The sequence below is a fragment of the Hylobates moloch genome, unplaced genomic scaffold (assembly GCF_009828535.3).
Source record: "Hylobates moloch isolate HMO894 unplaced genomic scaffold, HMol_V3 SCAFFOLD_14, whole genome shotgun sequence".
Classification (NCBI taxonomy): Eukaryota; Metazoa; Chordata; class Mammalia; order Primates; family Hylobatidae; genus Hylobates; species Hylobates moloch.
The window spans coordinates 89,243,080-89,265,384 of NW_026652289.1; the positions used below are offsets into that span (position 1 = coordinate 89,243,080).

At 54.6% G+C, this 22,305-nt stretch overlaps 1 protein-coding gene across 2 annotated transcripts; it reads right to left on the reverse strand.

The window, feature by feature from the left end:
• Positions 1-1,007: 1,007 nt before the first annotated feature.
• DUOX2 (dual oxidase 2) lies at positions 1,008-22,183 on the reverse strand. Of its 2 annotated transcripts, none has more exons than XM_032174329.2 (34): positions 21,989-22,183; positions 21,358-21,441; positions 21,002-21,091; positions 20,569-20,733; positions 19,784-19,971; positions 19,400-19,601; positions 19,121-19,287; positions 18,667-18,727; positions 18,445-18,541; positions 17,906-17,996; positions 17,541-17,643; positions 16,801-16,964; positions 16,035-16,210; positions 15,341-15,459; positions 14,828-14,965; positions 14,524-14,637; positions 14,132-14,334; positions 13,649-13,834; positions 12,147-12,372; positions 11,967-12,060; positions 9,809-10,017; positions 9,240-9,309; positions 8,790-8,873; positions 8,085-8,263; positions 7,698-7,928; positions 7,419-7,518; positions 6,365-6,414; positions 5,969-6,096; positions 5,593-5,746; positions 4,186-4,418; positions 3,795-3,953; positions 3,293-3,448; positions 2,920-3,048; positions 1,008-2,629 (listed from the first exon to the last, which is right to left on the reverse strand). In XM_032174329.2, exons 2-34 carry the CDS (start codon positions 21,425-21,427, stop codon positions 2,507-2,509), a joined length of 4,659 nt encoding a protein of 1,552 aa, XP_032030220.1. In that variant the 5' UTR covers positions 21,428-21,441; positions 21,989-22,183; the 3' UTR covers positions 1,008-2,506. The 2 variants fall into 2 exon arrangements, with proteins under 2 accessions (XP_032030220.1, XP_032030219.1); XM_032174328.2 differs by having other exon boundaries at positions 21,002-21,087; positions 21,354-21,441.
• Positions 22,184-22,305: the final 122 nt, after the last annotated feature.

The following is a 22,305-nucleotide window of genomic DNA, read 5'->3' on the forward strand; positions in this document are numbered from 1 at the left end:
CTGCAAGTCCTTGACTTTTATCACTGTCATTCAGTGGCTTTCTGGGAATCTGTGCAGGGTTAGACAGAGCAGCCAGATCACATGAATACATGCTTAGGGCTGACATCTACAGCCTGACTGGCATATGGAGTTAGGACAGAGGCCAGGCAGGCTGAGTGCCATCTGAAGTGACTCAAGATAATGGCAGCATGTCCCTCTATCCAGCTGGACATACACTTGGCATTGCCCGGGGTTTGGGCAAGAGTTGGCGGGGGATACATCTTCGGTGATCCTCACTTAGGCCCCAGCATGGCAGGGGAGTCAGGGCTAAGCAGAGAGTGTTATGGATAATCATGATTGCCATGTTAATGCCATTCTCCAGTCTAGCAAGGATGGGTGAATTAGGATGGAATGAATAAACATTTTGCATAGTTTTTAGAAAGGCATAGGGAGGAATTGCAGGGTCAGATTTGGGAGTAAAGCTAAGGCTGAGACTGAAGGGGCTGGAGTTCGGGATTACTGACTGGTTGTGCACTTACTAAGGGCAGGAAGGCTGGAGGGCTGCAGGAATGATGCTGTTGATAAATAGGTGGACTCATAATCATCATGCACTGCAACTGTAGAACATAGTCTCCTGCCTTTTCTCATCTGTATAATTGTCTGGGCCAATATTGTTATTTGACTTCCCAATACTCTCACAGACATTTGAATAAACGAGGAAGAGGCCCAGAGGAGTTAAGAGATTTCCCTCCATAGCTATTTGCAGATAAAGTGGGCACTAGAATCCAGGTCTCTTGACTTCTGATTGGTGCTATTCCAGCCTTGTCAGAGAGATACCTTCAACATAGTGGGTTGGGAACCAGAGGCATTTGGCCTGGCTGAAGAGGTAGGGTGGGGCCAATGAGAAGACAAACCTGGTCTGAAACTCTCCCTCCACAGGTCCTACTGGCTGGAGAACTGTATGACCCAGCAATTCCACTCATAGATACATACTCAAGAGAAATGAGTGCATGATGGCCACCAAAAGATAGGTACAGGAACACTCACAGAATTTTTATTTATAATCATTCAAAATTAGAAACAACCCAAACGTCCATCAACAGAAGAATAAACAAACTGTGGTACATCTCTACAATGGAATACTACTCAGCAATGAAAAGGAACAAACTGCTGATACACACAACAGCATGGATGAATTACAAAGGCATTACGGTGAGTGAAAGAGGCCAGTCTCAAAAGAGTACATTTAGTAGGACCAAAACTGGATTTGGTAGAAATCACATCAGTGGTTGCTTCTAGGAGCTAGGGGAGACTAAGTGGAAGGGGGTACAAGGGGAGTTTCTGGGGTGAGGGTGGAAATGTTGAAATGTTCTATGTCTTGACCTGGGTGGTGGCAAAACATGTACATGATTACTTATTATACCTCGATGTAAAATATTTTACAGCTCAGCTTTCTAGGAAAGAGCCCAATGAAAAAGGAAAAAAAAAGTTAAAGAGCTGAGTATGGAGGAGATGTTTCAGGCCAGCTCTTGTGTAAGGTGACCAGCTGTCCCAATCTGCCTGGGACTGATGGGGTTTCCTGGGGCAAGAGACTTTCAGTGCTAAAACAGGGAGAGTCCTGGGCAAACTAGGACAGCTGGTCACCCAACTCTTGTGGAAGAGGGGAATTGAGAGCGAGTTCTGAATATCTGGCAGAGAGGCTGGAATCCTTTAGCCCCAGAGCCCAGGGACCACTCCAGTAGACGCAGAGAGGGGCCTGCCCAGGGGTCAGGGCAGTGGGTATCACTGGTGACATCAAGAATATCAGGGTTGGGGAGGCATCTTTGTTTCCTGGTGCCCTCCTCAAGGTTGCTGACACTTTGGGGATGGGAAGGGGTAGAAGTAGGGCTGCTCCTTTTGGAGCCACAGGGAAAAGACCTGGAGACAGAGTTGAGGCAGTCAGGCTGTCCAGATTCTAAGCATCACAGCTTCTGCACTGGGCTCTGAGGAGATTCTCAGCCAGAGCCAGTGAGCCTCCTCCTCCCTCAAATGTCGGACCAAGCAAATACTAAAGCAATGCATTGATTCTGTGGAAGCCAATTCGAGATGTGGGGAGCTATTGGAGACAAGCACTATTGTACCTCTTCACCTCCACACTTGTCACAAGCAGGGACTGTCCCCTCCCCACTTTGCTTGAGCTGCCATGGCTTGAGCTGGGGTGAGGAGTGGTCTTCATCTTCTTTGGGAGATCCTGACGGGTTGCGTACTTGCTAAGGGCAGGAAGGCTGGAGGGCTGCAGGAATGGTGCTGTTGATAAATAGGTGGACTTATAATCATCATGCACTGTAATTGTAGAACATAGTCTCCTGCCTTTTCTCATCTGTATAATTGTCTGGGCCAATATTCTCCCAATATTGGGAGGGGCTCTGCAGCCCTCCAGCTGAGGCCCAAGGTGGATTCTGATGGAGAGATTGCCAGCAGGGCTGGGCAACTTAGGTGCACAGAAGGGAAGGCAGGATACTGGAAGCAGCAGCCAGGGAGGACAGGCTCAGAAGTTCTCATAGTGGTGCATGAAGTGGGCTCGGTCCTGCCTGTTGACGAGCTGACACGCCTTCTCTACATTCTTGGTCATTCCTGGAGGGCCGCAGCTGAACACCCCGATCTTGCGCACCTGTCAGGAGATTGGAGAGAGAGAGGGGCCTGCAGCCTAAAGGTGCTCACTCTCCTTGGGAAAAGCTGCTTCCTGAGCCTGGCTGGAATGACTAGGGCTTCAAGCCCAGGCCTTGAGGAGGAGCATTAAAGTGGAGGGGGTGGAAGTCTCCCGTTAACACCTGACCTCATCCTAGGGCCAGGCAAGCGGGTGGAGTTCTCTGCTCAGAACAGAGCGGCAGGGTGCTTCAGGGCCAGGATGTCCTGGCAGGACAAGGCCAGAGTCCCAGAGTGGGAGGGAGTGGCACTGACCTGGGGGTGGACCTCCTGCAGGGAGTTGAAGAAGGGCTCGAAGGGGGGACGGCCAAAGTGGGTGATGGAGCGCAGGCCCGTGAACAGACTCCGGTTCAGCACTTTCTGGAAGTGCCGCTCACAGATGTACTGGGGGCACAGGGGCAGGTCAGACCAAAGACAGTCAGGGCCAGCACTCAGCCCGAGCCAGCCCGCATAGCCCAGGAGACAGAGACTGGGGAGGGGAGGGAGCTGGAGGCTGAGGATCAGGCCACCAGCTCTGTGCCTCCTGCCAGCTCAGCCTGGCCGTCCACCCACCTGCCCTGGCCATCCTGCCTTATGCTGCCAATCCATCTGCCCGCCAAGTTGCCCTGCCTGGCAGGCGCTAACATACTAGCATGGTGGTCCTGAGGTCGAACTTCTCAGCCAGCTGGGTGATGTAGATGTGCACAGACACCAGGTCCTGGTGGTCGTTCTCCTCCACCTCTCGGATGATGTCAGCCAGCCACTCAAACTGACGCTGGGTCCGTGTCACCCAGATGAAGTAGATCTGGGGCCACAGGGCTGGAGCTCAGAACCCAGCTCAGCTCAGCCTCCCTAGACCCCAGGTGCCTTCACCTGAGAGGCTGGGAAGCCCCAGACTACCTGCAGACACCAAAGCTGTGGCAGGACCCGCCAGCCTGACCCCAGGCTTCCAACTGACAGGTCCCAGCAGAGGCCCTTCTGGCTTCACCACCAACCTCCCTCCAAGTTTGGCATCTCAACCACTGGGTAAGAATGACCCCTTCAGACTCAGTTCCTGGAGCCAGGAGCTTTCTCTCATGCTCCACCACTTGATGCGGGGACACAATTCGGCCACCTATGCCCCATTTGATGAATGAGGGAGAGATGCTCACCTTCTTACACAGCATTTGGCTGCCCAAGGATGACTTGAAGACCAGGTCTTTGAGGATGGAGGCAAAGGGGGTGACCCCAATGCCCCCTCCCACCAACACTGATACCTCAAATTTATGCCACTCCTGATGGCCCTCTCCAAATGGTCCATCAAGGTACAGCTGCCAAGAGAGTGGGGAGATGAAATGAGCCTGGCCCTGCCCCAGCTCTGAGACCAGAAACGGAGACACAGGCAGAGGGAGGATACAGAACATCCTAGTCTTTTCTGAGGCACCCCAGTCCTCTCCCAGGCTGGCTTTGGGATGGCTGGAGCTTCTAGTCTCAGCATAGGGAAGGGCAGAGATCCTCTGCCAGTGCCAGAGGCCCAAAAGCAGGGTTCCCAGTGATGGGCACCTTTGGGTATCCAGCACAGCCATTGCCCTTTGGGGATGAGTAGATCTCCCTGAGGCGAGTGGTCCAGGGCCCCACCGCCCGGATGTGCAGGCTGAGCGTGTCCTCATGGGGCGCGGAGGTCAGTGTGAAGGGGTGGTACTCGGTGGTCCCCAGAGCCAGGCAGGCGATCCGCACCCACTGCCCTGACTTGTACTCAAAGCCTTGGGGCCTCTGGAATTGTAGGTAGGTCACTCCTGGAGGTCATAGACAGGGAAAAGCACAGATGAGAAGGCCTGCTCCTGGTACCTGAGGACTGGCAGGCACCTGTCCTCTTCACACCCCTGAGGCCTGGGGGGTAGTCACGTGGTCTGAGCAAGCGGGGCTCCTGGGGCTGGGAGTAGGAGGGTCCCCTTCTCTGTTTCCCAGGTAATGCAAGAGCTGGGTTTCTCTGCTCCCCTGTTCCAGCCCCTCTCCTCCTCTCTACTTCCCTCTTCCCATGGAAGGCCCAGGCCTCATACCACTGCCTTGAATACCAACCTGCTGGGTAAAAGGACTCAGGCTCACCAGGGACCATCTCAGTGGCTACCAAACCTCCATTTCAGGGTTACCTTTCTACACACCTCCTGCACTATCGTTTATCTAATGCTTTTCTTTAAATTGACTAACTTTTCAATTTATCTTGGCAGGGAACTTTCTTGCTAAAGTAAGTGGAAAACCAGTATCATGTGTCCTACATAGAAAATAACATATTTTGTTACCAAATTTTAGCTGGATACTGTTCGTATCAGCTATAGCTGAGCCTCAGGCCTGACCTCTTTGTTGAAAAAGGAGATTAGCAAGTGCTGGAGAGTAGAAAGGCATACTAACGCCACTCTGAGATTTTGTCCTTAAGTAATCTCAATTGAAATAACATTGCAATGAGATTAATTTTTTTACAATGTGAGTCCTGAAGGTTAGACAGTCCTGCGATACATAAAATCGTCTTTTGCCACCCTCTATGATGATACCAATCCCGACTTTGGCCAACACTGACTCTCAGGAACAGACTGGCAATCTGGGCATTTGCCTGTCTCTGAGAGAAGGAACGGGACAGACATATGTGACTTTCTGCCCTGCACTTCCCCTGCACCCAGACCACACATGTGGGGGCCTTTCCCATCCTCAAACCCCTCTGTATGTGTGTTCAGCCACCTCTTCTCAGGGTCACTTCTCACCATCTGCAAGTCTCCTGGGAGCTAAGCACAGCCCTTCCTGGGTCTACTTCTATCAGGAAACCTTCAGGAACCCCCAAGAGTGTTTTTTGTTGTTGTTGTTTTTGGAGACAGAGTCAGAGGCAGTGATGGGGTCAGGAGGCATGGTGAGCTGTCTCCCCATGTCTGAAGATTTGGCCTCTGTCACTCCCGACCCAGGTCAGGCCGGGCCTGATACCTGAGGGCAGCAGCTCCGCCTTCACCACGCTGATCTCCACCTTCTTCCGGCTCAGGCTCACCAGCTTGTCACCCCCATAGATGATTGCCGGGACCAGGAAGTAGATGTGGAAAGTGGGCAGCTGGATCAGAGCATAGCTGCCGTGGATGATGAGCTGGAGACATGGCCAGTTAGTACAACTCAGGCCCAGCCAGGCCCCTGCCCGGCGCTCCCTCTTGCCCAGACGCTAGGTCTGTGCCGGGGAGATAGGGCTGAGGTCTGGGGTCTTAAATCTCAAAGTCTCATTCTGAAATCTTGGATCCAATTCTCCCTCCTTCACCTTCCTGTCCCATCCTGAGCTCCCTGCTCCATGGGCTGGCCCAGGGAAGTCCCTCACCAGGGCATAGAGCAGGACGTAGAGGTGGTGGGTCAGCCAGAAGCCCCGGAAGCTGCGGCGGCGGAAGTGGTGGGAGGCGAAGACATACATGATGGCCAGGATCAGAAGCAGAAGCACACCTGTCATACCTGGGGGCAGGAGGACAGGGCCAGTGAGTAGTCTCAGGACTTCATCTTGGGCTAAAAAGACAACAGCACATTCCCCCATCCTTCCCTCCTTCCTCTCTTGTCCCTCCAGGGCCCCCAGAAAAGCCTGTCTGGAGGGATTGGAGCTGGGGGCTTGTCCTCAAGGCTAGAAACAGATCCCATGGCCACTATAGACAAGTGAGTATTCACAGAGAGATGGAGACGAAAGCAGAAGTCCTCAGACAGAACCCCTAGGTCCCACATTTCCTACCTGGGACGGTCTGGAAGAACCACCAATAGAACTTCTGGGGAAGCTTGGACCTGGGGGGCAAAGGCACCTTGAGCCTCTGGCTGGGGCAGGAGGGGTTCCAGCACTGTCACAACACAGCATGACTCCTTTCCTGCTGGCCCTGACTGCTGAGGGTATGGGGCCTCCACCCAGTTGGCCAAGGATCCCTCCAAGGAACTTGGCACCCAGCCTTCCATGGTTCCACCCTCCGCAGTCAGCAATTTTTCCTTCTGTGTTATCCTGAACTCTCTTACTGTGGTTGACCCCTGCTTCCTTGAGTCCCTGGTTCATTATTCTGTAAGCTCCAGGAGGGCAGGGATTTTTGTTTCATTCACTGCTCTATCCCTAGGCTTAGAACAATACAAGGCACACAGCAAATCTCGGTAAGTAGTTGTTGAATGACTGCATGTATCTTGACATCCCTACTCTGGCATCTGGGTGGACACATGGGACATGCTCCATAAAAGTCTATCCAGTGAATGGATAGAAGGCAGAGATGTCAGGTATCTATGAGAAAGAGTCTCCGACTTCATCTCCCAAACACCTTTCCTGGCCAATCAGCCAGCTTCCTTCCTGAGGGCAAGAAGTTTACTTTTCAGCTTCCCCCAGGGGACTAGCTTAGCACTGAGCTTCTTGCTGAATGTCTGGGACTGTCTATTTCTTTTTTCTTTTTTTTTTTTTTTCAAGACAGAGTCTTGCTCTGTCGCCCTGGCTGGAATGCAGTGGTACTGATCATGGCTCACTGCAACCTCAAACTCCTGGGCTCAAGCAATCCCCCTGCCTCAGCCTCCTGAATAGCTGGGACTACAGATGTGCACCACAGTGCCCCGCTAATCTTTTTACTTTTTGTACAGATGGAGTCTCACTTTGTTGTTCAGGCTTGTCTGGAACTCCTGGCCTCAAGCGATCCTCCTGCCTCAGCCTTCCAAAGTGCTGGGCTTACAGGTGTGAACCATTGTGCTCTGCCTATTTCTTTTTCTGTTATACCCCTGGGCCCGCCCTATGAGTCTCAGGAGAAACCTTCCCCAGAACTGACCCATCATTCACAAAGACGTTGGGGAATACGCAGGCCAGCAGGCTGAGGGGGCTGACTGAGAAGATGTAGACATTGACTGCGTGGCCAGCACTGTGCAAAACTGGAAGAGACAGACCCTGTTAGAGATGCCAACCAGGACAGACTCTACCTCTGATCCCGAGGGAGAGAGGAGGCATGGGGAGGAGAGATGGAGGTATAAGGAGTTCCATCTCCCCACTGTTTCCCCCAACTAGACCCAGGGTGCTGCAGCAAAGAGGAAGAAGCCTGGGAGTCACATACTGGCCAGGACAACAGCAGCCATGGCGATCCAGCGGTGAAAGTCCACCGCGGCGTCAAAAGGCACATAGCGGTTGAGGAAAGTCTCTCGCAGGAAGGTTATGAGGTTGCGGCACATGGTGAGCAGGATATAGGAGAACATGAAGGAGACACTGGCCGCCGTGCCTCGCGACAGGATGATGCCCACGAGGGTGGTCTGTGCAATGTCCGAGGGTGGTGAGGCAAAGCCATAGTCTGGGGCCGGAGTGAGGTTACATCAGCTTGGCACAAGAGGCCAGGGTCCCGAGCCCTGGGCTCTCCCGTGCAGACTCCTAGGATCAGAGGGCTTTCCACTCTCTCCAAGGGTCAGAGCCTGCTCCCTGCCCACTGCCCACAGCCTGGAACTCTTACAGTAAGCACGATCTGCAAACACGCCAACACAGATGGCCGAGAAGATTGCGACACACACAATGTGCCTCCGGTAGTTCTCCACGAAGCGCTTGTACTGCTGCAGCTTTTGGGCTAGGAAGCCTCGCTGCATCTTCTCTTGCAGTGCCTCTGTGTACAGCCGGGGAGTGGGCACCGCTGCCCTATAGCAAGGGGAGGCAGGGCAGCAGTGTGGTAAGGGCCCTCTGGCCTTCCCTTAATGCCACCCCATGAAAGGTGACCTGGGGATCTGGCAGGCATCAGAATGGGCCACAACAGATGAAGGGAAAAAAGCAATCTGGGGGCTTCTTCCTCCTCCAACCCTTTACTTCCATCTTTGCTCCATCCACCCACTCACTGTCTCCCTGCTACTCCCCCTCCTCCTGTCTGTTCTATCCTTGTTTCTTCCTGATCCCAGCACAGGCCTCAAGGCTGTGCCCAAAGCAGGCAGGAGCCAGGAGACCCCTTACTATCATCCTGTTGAGCCAGGACCCTTGCCTGAAGAATGGGGTGCAGAGGTTGGAAGAGGATGAAAAGTCATTCAACACGATAACTGCTCAGTCAGGTCAGGAACAAATGGAATGAGACTCAGGATGGTCGCTTATATGTCAAGGATATGTGGGTGGGGCCTAGGGACCCTGAGACTTCTCTCCATGTCTCTTTGGGCCCAGAGATTTGGGAGACACTCACTTTTTGCCAAACCTCTTCTTCAGTCCAGGGCCTCCCAGCTCTGGGGCTTCTGGGGCAGGGGGCCCCAGTCCCTGGGGGTGGGAGCTGAGAAAAAGAAATGGGGCTGTTCTGCCCTTGTCTTTGCAGCCAGGAGAACAACTCCCAGGGCAGAGCATGCGGCAGAGGTAGGGAGTAGCTCCTGGTACCAGGCAGGGGACAAGGCACAAAATGAATTAATAGGATCTCATAATTTGTTTTGTAGAATGATTCTGGCCTGGAGTGGCAGGGAGAGAGCCAAGCATCCGAGCAGCATAGGGTGAGAGAGGCAGCTGGAATTTTTGTGCTACCAAGAGCTACTTTCAAAGGGCAAATGCTTGATTTTACCGGGGGCTGATCAGCCAGTCCTACCCCCTTCATTTCTCTGCAGGAGGCTCAGCCAGGCCGACCTGCCAGAGCCCCATTCCTGCTCACCACTCCCCAGGTGTCCGAGTGATGAATGAGACTCGAGAGCTGATGTTTTGTTTAAAGATATCTCTAATACCTAGAGAAGAGAACAAGAGGCAGGACTGGCTTCCTCACAAGGGCAGTGGGGTAGGATGGGAGACTGTGCCCTCCTCCCTTCTGGGAAAGCCATGTCCAGATCTCTGACTCCAGTCCTGTTTCCCTCCTTCCCCAGACTAAGCACTCACTGTACACAGGGCAGACAATGCGGCAACTTTGCACAAGAAAGGGGACATCCTCTTAGGTGGATACAACCCTGCAGGTCCTTTGTGTAAAAGAAACAATGCCTCTTCTTCTGGCCAGATGTATCTTAGACCAACGCCGGTGGCTTTGAGCAGTGTGTAGGGTAGATTTCACCCTGCTCCTTGAACTCAGTGGGTATCGTTGTGCATTAGACAACTTGCACACCTACGTGTGCCACCCCAATTACATGTGCTTGGTTCTATACTAGGTACCAAGGACTCAGAAAAGAGTAAGACCTGGGTCCTGCCCACCGGGAACTCTCATTTTGAGGACACGCCCCCCTCCCTGACGCCAACCATTCCTCACACACTCACCACCTCCACCTCCACCTTTGACACAGAGCTGTGTGAAGCGGAGCTCGCTGTCATGGTCCCGCAGCATGAAGTGAAAATCCTCCCATGTCAGCTCCTCCTTGTCCTGGAATCCCGACTCCCGGAACATGGACTCCACCACCTCGGCCAGCTGGGCCTTGGACAGGCAGTTGTTGGAGATCTCGATGAAGGACCTGGAGGAGGACCAGAGACACAGCAGCCTGTCACCCAGCAAGGTCAGGCTTGGGTAGGTGCAGGGTGGGGCAGGCCCCAGATTATCTAATGTGGTTACCAGTGACCCGCGAAATGGCACTGAGAAGGCGCTCCTCCAGCCTGCAGCTGACACTAAGCTGGGTGGGGTAGCCATGGACTCAAAAGGCAGAACAGAATTGAAAGTGACCTTGACCAATCAGAGAAAACAGCCCTCAAACAGGAGGCATCTACAACTGGGAAGATAGCCCACTGAGTGCAGGGATGTGTCCAGGGTGTGCATGGCCCTCTCTCGTGGCAGGCTGTCTGTCCACTCTCTTCTGCTGATGCCTCCCACACCACCCCTGGGTTCCCCCTTTCATAGTCCAGTGGGGGCACCAGGCAGCCGGGTGCCAGGGAGGGGACCTAGCTGCAATGCTGCTGCTTCCTTGTGCCAACACCCCGGGGCACAGGAGGGAGCGTCTCCATGCCCAACCTGATAGCACCCACAGTGGCACCTGCAATAGCCAAGCTCTATTCATAGGTTGTGCCTCAGGACAGAAAAGACAGACGATGCAAGTTTGTGTAGGTCCGGCAGCAATGCCGTGCCATGCTGGGCCTATAAAACACAGCAAGCACAGCCATCACATTAAAAACATCGTCCCACTGACAGTAAGCAAGATACACACTGAGTTACAGGACAAGAAGGTAGGAATTCACCAGGTGTGGTGGCTCACGCCTGTAACCCCCGCACTTTGGGAGGCTGAGGTGGGCTGATCACCTGAGGTCAGGAGTTCGAGACTAGCCTGGCCAACATGGTGAAACCCCATCTCTACTAAAAATACAAAAATTAGCTGGACGTGGTGGCACATGCCTGTAATTCCAGCTACTTGGGAGTCTGAGGCAGGAGAATCACTTGAACCTGGGCGGTGGAGGTTGCAGTGAGCCGAGATCGTGGCACTGCACTCCAGCCTGGGTGACAGTGACTCCATCTCAAAACAAACAAACAAACAAACCAAAAAAAGAAGGTGGGAACTCAGCCCTTGGAGGCAGGGACCCTCTCCTAGATTCCCTTGAGCCTCACCTGGGGCTGGGCCTGCAATGACATACCCAGTGAGGTACAGACTGCAATAGCTTTGCCCTTTCAGAAGCCCTTGTCCAGTTGGGGTATCTGGACTATATGAGGAATGTAGCAGTTAAGGGGAATGCTTAATGCAATGTTAAGGCTTAACAGGAATAGAAAAATTAAAATAATGTGGGCAGTTACATCTATACTTTGTATTCATTTGCTCACTTATTTCATTTTGTCTTAGTTATGTGTGAAATGCCTGCCCTGTGCCAATCACAGGGATTCAACAGGGAACAAACCCTGCCCTTATGGCATGGAGGGGAGCTGTGTTACTGACGCATTCATTGTCTTCAGGAATGAGAAGCACAAAGCTGTTTTTTTTATCGGCACAACAAAACCAGAAAGGGCTTAAGATGCAAGAAGAAAGAATGGTTGGAATATGGAGAAGCCTTCCACGTTTCTCTTCCTGACTATCATGGTGATGAATATTGGAGCAGCGACCCAGGTCATCCATTCACGGTTTCATTGGGTAGAGCACAGTGTTGGGCATGCCGTAAAATAGTTCACAAAGATCCAAGGGCATCCAAAAGGGATTAGTGGATTTTTGTCATTGGCCATATTGGTGTTGGGTTTTTGTTTTTGTTTTTTAACTAGGGAGAGTTTTCTGGCTGGGGTTGACAGTCCAGACAGAGAATCTCCCAGAGGCAGGAGCCAGTCAGGTAAATACTTGAAGGTGGACGCTCTGAGAGTTTAGGATGTAGTGTCTAGGCCACCTCTCAGCACAGATGACCGCATAGCCTCTTTGCCAGCCCTCCTCTGACTAGACCTGTTTCCCTGTTTGAAACACACCAGGAAGTCTCAGGATTAGAAAGGCACACCCCATACCGCATCATGGTGAAGAATTCGTCCTTGGAGAGGAAGCCATTCTCATCCAGGTCATACATGGTAAACATTAGACGAGACTTATCCTCTGGGGAGCCTGGGAAGAAAAAAGGGGATGCAGGTCATCTCCTTGCTGAAAGACCCCTGGATTCTTGGATAGCCTGCCACCTCCCAGCCCCCTACCTTTCATGAAGACCACCAGGATGTCCAGGAACTCTCGGAAGGACAGGTAGCCATTGCCATCCTTGTCAGCCAGAGAGAACATGGACTCCACAAACATGTCCTGGGGCTTGAGGCCCAGGGACTCGGCAAACTCGGCCCTGCTCAGCTCGCAGGTCAGGGCCTCCCGCACCTTCTGGGAGGAGTCCAGGGGCAGGGTCCCTGCGTCGGCCTGGTTGATGTCCAGCACCTGCACTTGGGCAGCAGCAGAGAGAGGGAAAGAGAAGGAGGTGAAGCCTGTGCTGGAAGCAGTTCCGTGACCCTTCATATCTACCCAAGTCTAAATCAGAAAGGCTAAACTCTGATGGTTCTCCTGATCCTTAGATATACTGACTGGGGCCTCTGTTGTCCTATAGACGGGGGAATCAAATCTCTAGCAGCCTGCCCATTTCTCCCTGGGCCCAAGGACTGGGAACTTCATGCAGTGGGCATGGTGCTGGGGTATGGAAGGGGAAGGGCAAAGTTAAGGGGAATGGAAAGTGAGAGAGCCTATACTGGGGACAGAAGATGTAGAGACGTGATGGTAGACAGGCAGGAAGGGGCTGGGGCTGTGCTCTCTTGCCAATTCAGATAAGGCTGCCATGTGCCTATAATTTGCCCATTGTGCAAAAACTTTAAAAGTCACGTGTAACAACCATTTATTGTTTTTTGTTTGTTTGTTTGAGATGGAGTCTTGCTCTGTCCCCCAGTCTGGAGTGCAGTGGCATGATCTTGGCTCACTGCAACCTCCGCCACCTGGGTTCAAGCGATTCTCCTGCCTCAGCCTCCCAAGTAGCTGGGATTACAGGTGTGAGCCACTATGTCCAGCTAATTTCTGTATTTTTAGTAGAGATGGGGCTTCACCATGTTGGCCTGGCTAGTCTCGAACTCCTGACCTTAGGTGATCTGCCCACCTCGGCCTCCCAAAGTGCTGGGATTACAGGCATGAGCCACTGTGCCTGGCCACAACCATTTGTTAAATGCCTGCAACATACCTAGCACTTGGGCCAATAGGCACTGTACATAAAACAATGCTTTTCAAACATTAGAGTATATCCGAATCATCTGGGGAGCTTGTTAAAACACAGATTGCCAGGCCCCACCCACAGAGTTCCTGGTTCAGTCTGACTGGGTAGGTGCATTTCTAAAACTTTCCCAGGTGAGGCTGATGCTCTCGGGTCCAGAGGCCAACCTCTGTGTACCACTCATGTAGACGATCTCACCGAATCCTCACAACAATGCAATGGGATGGATACAGTTTTCATCACTGTTTTATAGATGAGGAAACAGAGATACAGAACAGTGATAATGTGACTTGCCTAAGGTCACAGAGCTAAGTAAAGTGGCAATGCCAGGATTCAAACAAGGCTATTTCTCTCCAGGCCATGGAGTGGAAGCTTAGTTCACCCACAGGGGGGTTCTATGCAGCCCAGGTTTCCTCCATTTCTGGGGCTGGGCCCATCTCCAAAAGGCACAGATCATCGCACCTGAGCAAAAAGGTGTCTGAAGAAGATCTCCAGGATGCGTTCCCGCTGCTGCTTTGTCACAGCCTTCCTAAATAGCTCCTTCTCGCTCATCTCAGCCACATGGAGGCCCAAAGCCCAGCGCACACAGAAGTCTCGTAGCTGCTGCACAAAGGCGCCCCGTTCCTCTTCAGAACTAAACAGCAGCACCTGGGTGGGAGGAAGGTGGCACCGACGCAGGGAGCTTGCTGGACCTTCTGCTTCAGCCTCACCTCAACAGATCTTGGGTTGAGGGGAGGAGAGAAAATCTCCTCCTCATCCATCCAGGCTGGGACCACGTGTGTGGACGAAGGGGGCCAGGTTGTGTCTGGGGGCCTCTGAAAGGAGCCCCTCTCCCCAGCAGCAGCTGTCATAGGTGAGCTCTGTAGCTGAGGATAGGGTGGCCTCGCTTGTGATAATGGAGTCGTGTGAGGGCAGCCCAGGCAGGGGAGGCAGGATGAGCCATACCAGGTCATACTCCTTAGGGATCTTGAGCAGCAGGGTGCGGCATCCTTGGTTGCTGGACAGGATGAGGTTGACCTGCTGCAGAGGCTGCAGCTGAACCACGCGGAGCACAGTGAGACGCCTGTTCAGGACCTGCAGACACCTGTCTGACAGCAGCTGGATGATGATGGGACTGCTCCTCTCCTTGGGGCCTGGCCACTCCATCGCTGGGGAAGGGATGATTGGGCCAGGTAGTTCAGCAGATGTCCCCAGGTTCCCGCCTTCAGGTCAACTCCACTGTGAGTCTGAGCAGGCGCCCTGGCTTTCCTCTCACTCTGTAACTCGGTTCTTCCTCCCAGACTCCTGTCTCTCCCCTCCCCCGTGCCTCCTCCCTCCTCTGCCCAGCCCCTTCTCACCTGGCACTCCATCTTTGGCTGCTTCCTTCTTCACGCTCTCTTTGACTTTCTTTTGTAGCTTCTTGCGTTCTCGGCCCCGGAAATAGGCCACCACTCCAGAGAGAAGCAGACTCACTGAAGCGGATCAGAAGGAGCAGTGAGGAGGGAGCCCCTCGCCTGGAGCTTCACTGTGGCTTAGGCTATGGCCCCTCCCTTCCAGAGGTTCCTTGAGCCTGGTCTCAAATGGTACCAAATAGCTAGCCCCTCAGGCCAGCAGGAAACGAGGGGCAGGGCCAGTCTGCAGAGAGGCTGCCTAAGAGCTCACCTAAGGGAAGGCAGCAGAGAGCAATGATGGTGATGGCAAAACCAGGGCTGCTGCCCTCAAAGAAGTCAAGCACAGTCAGGGGTGCGCACTGGGGCAGGCCGTCGGTTGTGAGCTGCTTAGGCTGAGGGCAGGGTGCACCTGAGGGAGAGGGCAGGGAAGACCTCAAAGTCTGAGGATCCTGCTACGTGGCCAGACCTCTTTCCCCTCTACCCTATAAAAGACCAAGGTATCATCCGTCTTCCCCAGGCCCACCTCCCTGAAACTGTCTCCCTCAAAAAGTCCCCATCCATATCCTGTCTCTTGGCATCTACCCCATCCACCCCTTCTTGACTGTAGGGTGCAGCTTGTGTGCTAGTTGAGGTCCCTGCTGTGGGAGCCAGCCAAATGCAGGCCTCCTAGTCCAACACAGAAGGTGCCTGCCTCCCTGGACAGCACCAAGTGATTCCCCCGCACCCTCAGTCTTGAACCTTCTGTGGCCACTGTCACTCACTTGTGTTCTCCCAGGGCACTCACCCTTATGCCAGACAAAGACATTGGGCTGCAGGGCACTGGGGTCAATGTTGATAACAGCGACCAGCACGTCCCGCAGGGTGGTATTTCGGATTTCTTCAATCTCCTTCTTGGAGAACAGCCTAAGTTGGAAGAAGTAGAAGTCACTGGGATGGGAAGGGGATGCAGGCCTCCAGCAACCCCAGGCCCAAGGACCCAGGTGAAAAAGAGATCCAGAGGGGCTGGGTGCAGTGGCTCATGCCTGTAATCCCAACACTTTGGGAGGCCAAGGCGAGTGAATCACTTGAGGTCAGGAGTTTGAGACCAGCCTGACCAGCATGGTGAAACCCCATCTCTACTAAAAATATTTTCTAAAAAAATTAGCCAGGCATGTTGGTGCATGCCTGTAATCCCAGCTACTCGGGAGGCTGAGGCAGGAGAATCACTTGAACCTGGGAGGTGGAAGGTGCATCAAGCCAAGATCGCACCACTGCACTCCAGCCTGGGTGACAAAGCTAGACTCTGTCTCAAAAAAAAAAAAAAGAAAGAAAGAAAAAGGAAAGAAAAGAAAAGAAAAAAAGAGAGACCCAGAGGGGTTGGGAAGGGTGTGGTGGGCTGACTGGGAATCAAAGGCTCATAAGGGCTGTCTAAGGCCAGACAGAGGGTCTGGGGCTCAGGCTGAGATGCAGTCTGAGGTGGGGGCCCAGGCAAGCCTTACCCATTCCTGGTGTTCTCAAACCAGTAGCGGTCACCATCCCGCAGCCGTACAAACTGGTCGAGGACAATGGCACTGAACAGGGGTCCAGGGTCCCCATGGCTCTCCAGGAGTCCCCCAAGGAGCAGCTCTAGCTGGGATAGGTCCTGGTTGTACAGGGCAGCTGTGGCCTCCAACGCCTGGGGCACCACAGGAGATAAGAGGTGAGTGTATGTTTGCTGGGGAGGGCAGCCACTGTTGCCCCATCCCTCGGACATAGGATGCCAGCAGCTGCCTGGCTTGCTGCTCAGGCCTGATTTCCTTTTCTTAGGCAAGCCCCCTCAGGCAGGACAAGTCTGGTGGAAGGATCAGTGTGTCCCTACCCACGGTAAGACCACGGTCAGGTGCCCTAGGACCGTATCATGTGACCATCACCAGCCTGCCTGACCTCAATGATTAGCAGCTTCGGGGCACACAGCCCTTGGGGTGGGACCCTGCAGCAACAGGACAATGGCACCCAACCCAGAAGCCACCCTGCAGGAATGGTACAATGCCACTGCATTAGGAACGTATTCTGGTTAGGTTAAGAATATATTCTGGAATCAGATGGCTGAATTTAAGTCCCGCCTCTATGATTTACCAACTATGTCATCAGTAAAATGGGGAAAATGATTATATATACCTTACGGTATTGTTATGTAGATTAAATGAGTCGACATATTTAAAGGGTTTGGAACAGTATTGCCATAGGAAAGCTTTAGCTGCCATTATTATCATTACTATTCCTGACCTGGGGGTCCGCATTAGGGTTGAGATCACTCCAGTTCCTTGGGATGTCCAGCCCAAAGGCCAGCAGGGCCTGGCTATAGCTGGGTAGCCCCATATCTCGGCCACGTTGGATGCTGCTGGCCACATAGTCTGTACGGGAGAATTTGCCAGGGCCAGGCCAGTAATCTGAAGAGGAGAGAAGACCAGACTATGGGCTGTGTCCTCTCCATCCTTTTTTGCCCTGCAGCCTTGTACTGACTATTGGCACTATGGTTCTTCCCTCCCGGCTACCCCCAGTGATCCACATGAGATCTGTGCCCATGCTGACCTTGGCTTGCTGCAAGGCCAACGTCACCATGTGCAATCAGGGCCAGTTTTTCCAGTAAGACCATTCCTCTAAGACTCAAGACTGTTCTAGTCACCAAGCAGTAAATTCCTTGTCCTATGCCTCCCTAGTTTCAAGACAGGGCTGAATGAAAACCTTTAGAGACCTAACTAAGCGCTGAAGAGATTGTGGTACCACCCCTCCCCAACACTCAGACATAGTTAATTTAAAATAAAAGCAACACAAAAGTGTAAATTAAGCAAAAAAAAAAAAAAAAAAAAAGTTCAAAGTTCATTTTCTTCTTATGGCTCCTTGAAGTCTGTGTTTGTATCTGTGTTCCTGCATCATGAGTGCCCTAGGTCTGCTGTTGATGAGCCCAGAGGGATCCTCAGGCTTCCTGGCCCCTTACCATCCACCCCTTCTGGTTCTGAGCTCACCCCTCAGATCTTCAACCACTATGTTGTCCTCCAGCTCCGAAATCTGGGAGGCCATTCCCAGCAGCAGCTCATTCACCTCCTGAGTACTGTTCAGATTGGGGTTCTGGAAGTAAACAATGCACTCAAGATAGGCCCCTACCCGAAACTCAGTCTCTCTCAGCCTGGACCACTTTAGTACCCCAGGACAAAGGGCCCTTGGCCAGTCCCAGACTCTCTTGAGCTGTTGTCCCCGGATAATTTCCTCTACCCTTCATCTCCCATGAACCTGGGGCAGCAACACCCAAGAACTGGGATTGTTGCTTTTCCCAGCCTGTGTGAAGAGACTGACCTTGACCCATCTTCCGCTTCCCTGACCCCAGCCTGACCTCCCGAATCCAGTAGTTGTTGCAGACCCTGAGAGCTCGGGAGCTTTGAAAACCCTTGTTCAGGACCTTCCGGAAATGACAGCTGGCATTTCTGAAATTGAGAACAAAGGATGTGGTGAGGGAATTTGGAGAAGAATCAAAGATGGGGTTGAGTGTGCTGAGGGACTCAGTGGGGGTTCACTAGGATTGAGCAGTGGCCCAGGAACTTCCTTGAACATGGCAGAGACTTGGCAACGTGCATTTACTGAAGATAGAGTGCTCTCCTAGTCCAGGTAGGGTGGGGAGAGGAGGGAAGGGAATGACCCAGCTGCTGGACAAATCCTACACCCAGCAACCAAATTTCAGCCCTTAGGAGAGCTGGGGAGATTTCCCTACTAAGCCCACACATCTTACCCCAGGGTTCTGTTTCAGGGCCCCAAATTTTTGCTTCCCCTTCTCTAGTGAAACTGCGAAGGAGTGTGAAAGGCCCCAGCCTCCAAGACAGCTCATTCTGCACCTTTCTCACCGTGGTGCCCCCTCTCTGCCAACCCCTCCCTCACCTCATGTAGACACCAGGGGGCACCATGGTAGAGAAGAACTGCTCAGAGGCAACCACAAATTCCGGGGAGATGCTGGGGTCTAGGAAAGGACGGTATCCTGCAGGAAGGAGACGGTGATGATGGGGAGATAGGCTCCTTGCCTCCACATCCTCCCATCACACGCACCTGTCTCCTTCCCAGCAGGATTCTCAGCACAGGTGTCCTCCTTCCCCACTCCCTCACCTGTATACTCCGGGGGTGTTTTCTGCAGGAAGCTGGGCAGCCACTCATACACAGCGATGTTCTGAGGGGCAGAGAGGGGCGAGGGGAGGCACGAGTTGGATGGGGCGGGGCCTGGAAGGGTCTGAGCCCAAGGACGGCTTCCGTGTGGAGATGAGGACCGGGCAGAGTCAGTCATGGGAGAAGCAACTCAAACAGGAGCGGTGTGAGGCCTGTCGCCCCAAGGAACCAGGGGATTTGAGGGAGTGGGGGGTGGGGAGGTGATAAATAATAATCACCAGCCAGATTTCTCCTATAAACAGCGCGTGCCTCCCTATCATTTACAGGGGCTTCCCTAGACCTCCGCTGTCTGGGGAGGGGTTTCTGGGTGGAGGTTGTCCACAGATGGGGAGCTCCATGGGGCAACCCAGGTGCAAGCCCACGGGAGGGAGGACGTCGCGGGGCGCGGACGGCTGACCTGGTAGGTGGCGATGACCCTCTTGCGCGCGTGCTGGAACAGCTCCTCGTCCCCCCAGTCTGGGTGCTGGCGGGCCAGCCTCTGCGCCCACAGGTTGTGGTAGCGGAACCAGAGCAGGCCCAGCGCCTGCAGGAAGGGTTCCCGGTTCCCTCGCTCCGCCCCGAAGGCTGCATCCGACGTGGGGGGCGCAGGGGAGGAGATGAGCGGTAGCGTGATGGTGATGGGGGAGCCCACACTCGCAGACCCCCAGCCGGCCCCGTCCCGCCCCCGCGGCCTCACCGTACAGCCCCCGGGGCCCGTTCTGCCCGGTGGCGGGGTCGGGCGCCGCCCACATGAGCAGGGGGTTCTGAGAGTCTCGGGGGAAAGCGGGGTCGGGCCCTGACGCCAGCTGTCCCCCGGAGAAGCTCCGCAGCGCGTCGCTCCAGGAGTGCGAGGAGCCATAGATGGCGCTGCCGTCCAGCCAGCCCGTCACCTGGTTGGTCTGCGGGACACGCGGCGGGTGAGCCGGGGTCGAGGGGCGGTGGCGAGCTAGGGAAGGCCGGGGCCCGGCGGGTGTCCGAGGCTGGGGAGTGGGCGCCTCTCCCCTCCAGGCCCTGCCAGGCCCGAAGCCCTGGCCGCACCTGGCTGGGGTGCAGTCCCTTCCCGCCGCCTTCCCCGCCTCACCAGGTCCCGGGGGTTGCTGGGACTCCGTCCGGTCTCGGGGTCCCAGCGGCTCCTCTGGAAGGGCAGCACCACGTCCCCGCGCTGGTCGGGGTCGAACACGGGGTCTCCGGGCGGGATGCGGATGTTGAGGAACTCGGCGGGGCAGCCGGGCGTTTCCACGCTCACCACGTCGGAAAGAACATGGTAGCCTGCGGGCATGGGGCGCAAATAGGTGACAAATCGTCCTTATTGCGCCCTCCCCAAGGCCAGGGCGGCCTCCAACTGTCCTCAGGAGCCAAAAGACAGAGGTCCCAGTGCCAGCTCTGCCACCAGCTCTGCAGGTGAGCCCCAGGGAGGCTCAATTTTCTAATCTGCAAAGTAAAACTATAGTGAGTTCCCTTCCTACTCAATTCATAAAGCTGTTGTGAGAATCAAAATGATATAATTTATGTAGGGGTACCCCAAGTCAGTCCTCCTCCCTCTGGGCTAGGGAGAGGTAAGATGGTCACAAGCACGTGGTGAGGAGAGCGGTGGCTGGGGAGCTCCGTTCCCAAGAGCTATAATGGGGGTCCAGTGACACCCCTAGTTTGGAGTAAGGCGTAAGAGAAAGGTTGGGGGAGCAAATATCACTGTATCAACATCGCAAAATCTCTCCGAGATGAAGGCAGTCTCGAAGTGCTGCTTAAAGAGGAAATGGTTGGGAGTCTCGGATGGGTCTCCTGTGGACTCGCAGAGGGTATCTGGCCCCTCCCCCAGGCTGAGCAGAGCGCCAGATCAACTCCACTGGTCTCCCCCTTTGCCCTCACCAAAGAAGACCCCCAGTACGGTGCGGTTGTGGAGCGACGGCAGGCCGGCTATGCCCCGCGTGGCTGCGTTGCTGAGCCGGCGCGGGTTGGGCAGCTGCGGCTCCTCCAGAGCCTGATAGACACCGTCGGCGTAATTGGCTGGTACGCGGCGCTGCAACCGGCAGCCTGCGGAGGCAGGGAGCGGGGCTCTGTCTAAGCACTGCATCCCCAAAGATCCCCCAAACCTCGCCCTAAGTCTCCCTCAACCCCCACTCTACTTCACTGACAGAACCTTCCCTCAAGGGTCTCTTGGCCCCGGGAGCGCGTAAGATTGCGCTGTGTAGGCAGCGGAGCTGCTGGGCGCGTGTTCCCCGCAGATTCTCCGCTCAGGGCCTCCCGCGCCCCTGCTCTTCGCGAGCCACGGCCCCAGCACGCCCGGACCCCCAGAACGCACCAACAGCACCACGCTCGTGGTGCCTCAGGTTGTTAAACCAGCCGTCGTAGCGCTGCACTTCCCAGGGCAGTGAGAGTACGTCCTGACTGCCTGTGGGCACAGAGAAGGGCCTCCTCAGCACTACGCTCCCAGCTACCCCTCCCGAGCAACGAAGGCCTTGGCCAGTCCTTCCCCAGCTCATGGAACGCCCCTAACCGGACCCAAGTGTTGGGCCGCACTGGGAAGTTTCCCATCCCGCTGAGCTGCACGGCGAAATGACCTTCCAGTCTCAGGGAGCCGCTTGCCGCACCTCTCCCCTCCCCACCTTCCTGGGGATCCTGGGGAACACCCCGCCGCTAGAGGAACCTGATACTTGCCCGATGGATCCAGGGATCCAGTCAGAAGAGCTCCCAGGAGCATCAGTGCCTCTGGTCTTGCACGGAGCATGCCAACCCTGCCGCCTGCGGGGTGAGGGTGGGGGTGGTAGGTGGTATGCGAAAGCCACTGTTAGGGCGTCCTCTATGCCTCCCCTCTTGTTCCTACAGCTAGTACTGGAGGAGGAGCGCCAGCCGTTTCCACTTCTGGAACGTAGCTGTTAGAAGCATCACCGAGGACCTGCATCCAAACGCCACTCTTTCCAGGACAATTGGCTGCTCTGGAGGCATTGACACTGTCCCCCATCCGCCACCCCATCAGAGAGTTAACCCCCGACCATAGGAATCCACTGGGCAGGAGTCTTCTGGGGCATGTCAGTCCAGGGCAGGACTGTTCCAGCCTCCCAGGGTGCGCCCAATGTCTCCAGTGTTTCACCTCCACCCGCCCCTAATCCGTCAGGCTCCGCTTCTCCTCCAGGAGGCAGGGAAGGGAAAAAGGTTACTGAGCTGGGAGCTAGGGACCGCAGCACCCTTCCGCAATGAATCCCCCCTTCCCCAATAAACTCCCCTTCTGCAATGAACGCCTGTGCATGATGGGCGAGGGCTAAGGTCAGGTCCCAAACTCTGGTCTAACCTGTGGTTTAGGGTGGTGTTGGGTTCAGATGTCTTCTTTCCTCTTAAAATCTTTGCTTCTGTGCTCTGCTTCTTGCCTTCACCCTCACTCATCCAGCTCCGCCGATCCTCAGCCTCCCCGGCTGCACTCTCACCTTTCTTTCTGGGTCCTTGGTCTCGCCACTGTGCAGGTGTGGGCTCAGGACAGACCTGCGCCGAGTATGAGCATCTGGACCCAGGGCTCACCCTCCTGCTGTGGAGGTGGGGCCCTTATTTGCATGACCTCTTCCCGCTCAGACCAGCCCCTGGGCTGGGACATCTGTGTGGCACGCCGCCCAC

Coding starts and splice junctions, on each gene's coding strand:
- DUOX2 (XM_032174329.2), bottom strand. CDS start 21,427: ATGCTCCGTGCAAGACCAGAGGCACTGATGCTCCTGGGAGCTCTTCTG. Junction 16,211..16,800: donor ACCCTAATGCGGACCCCCAG/GTCAGGAATAGT, acceptor GTGGTGCCCCAG/GCGTTGGAGGCCACAGCTGC. Junction 6,415..7,418: donor AACGTCTTTGTGAATGATGG/GTCAGTTCTGGG, acceptor TTTGCCCCCCAG/GTCCAAGCTTCCCCAGAAGT.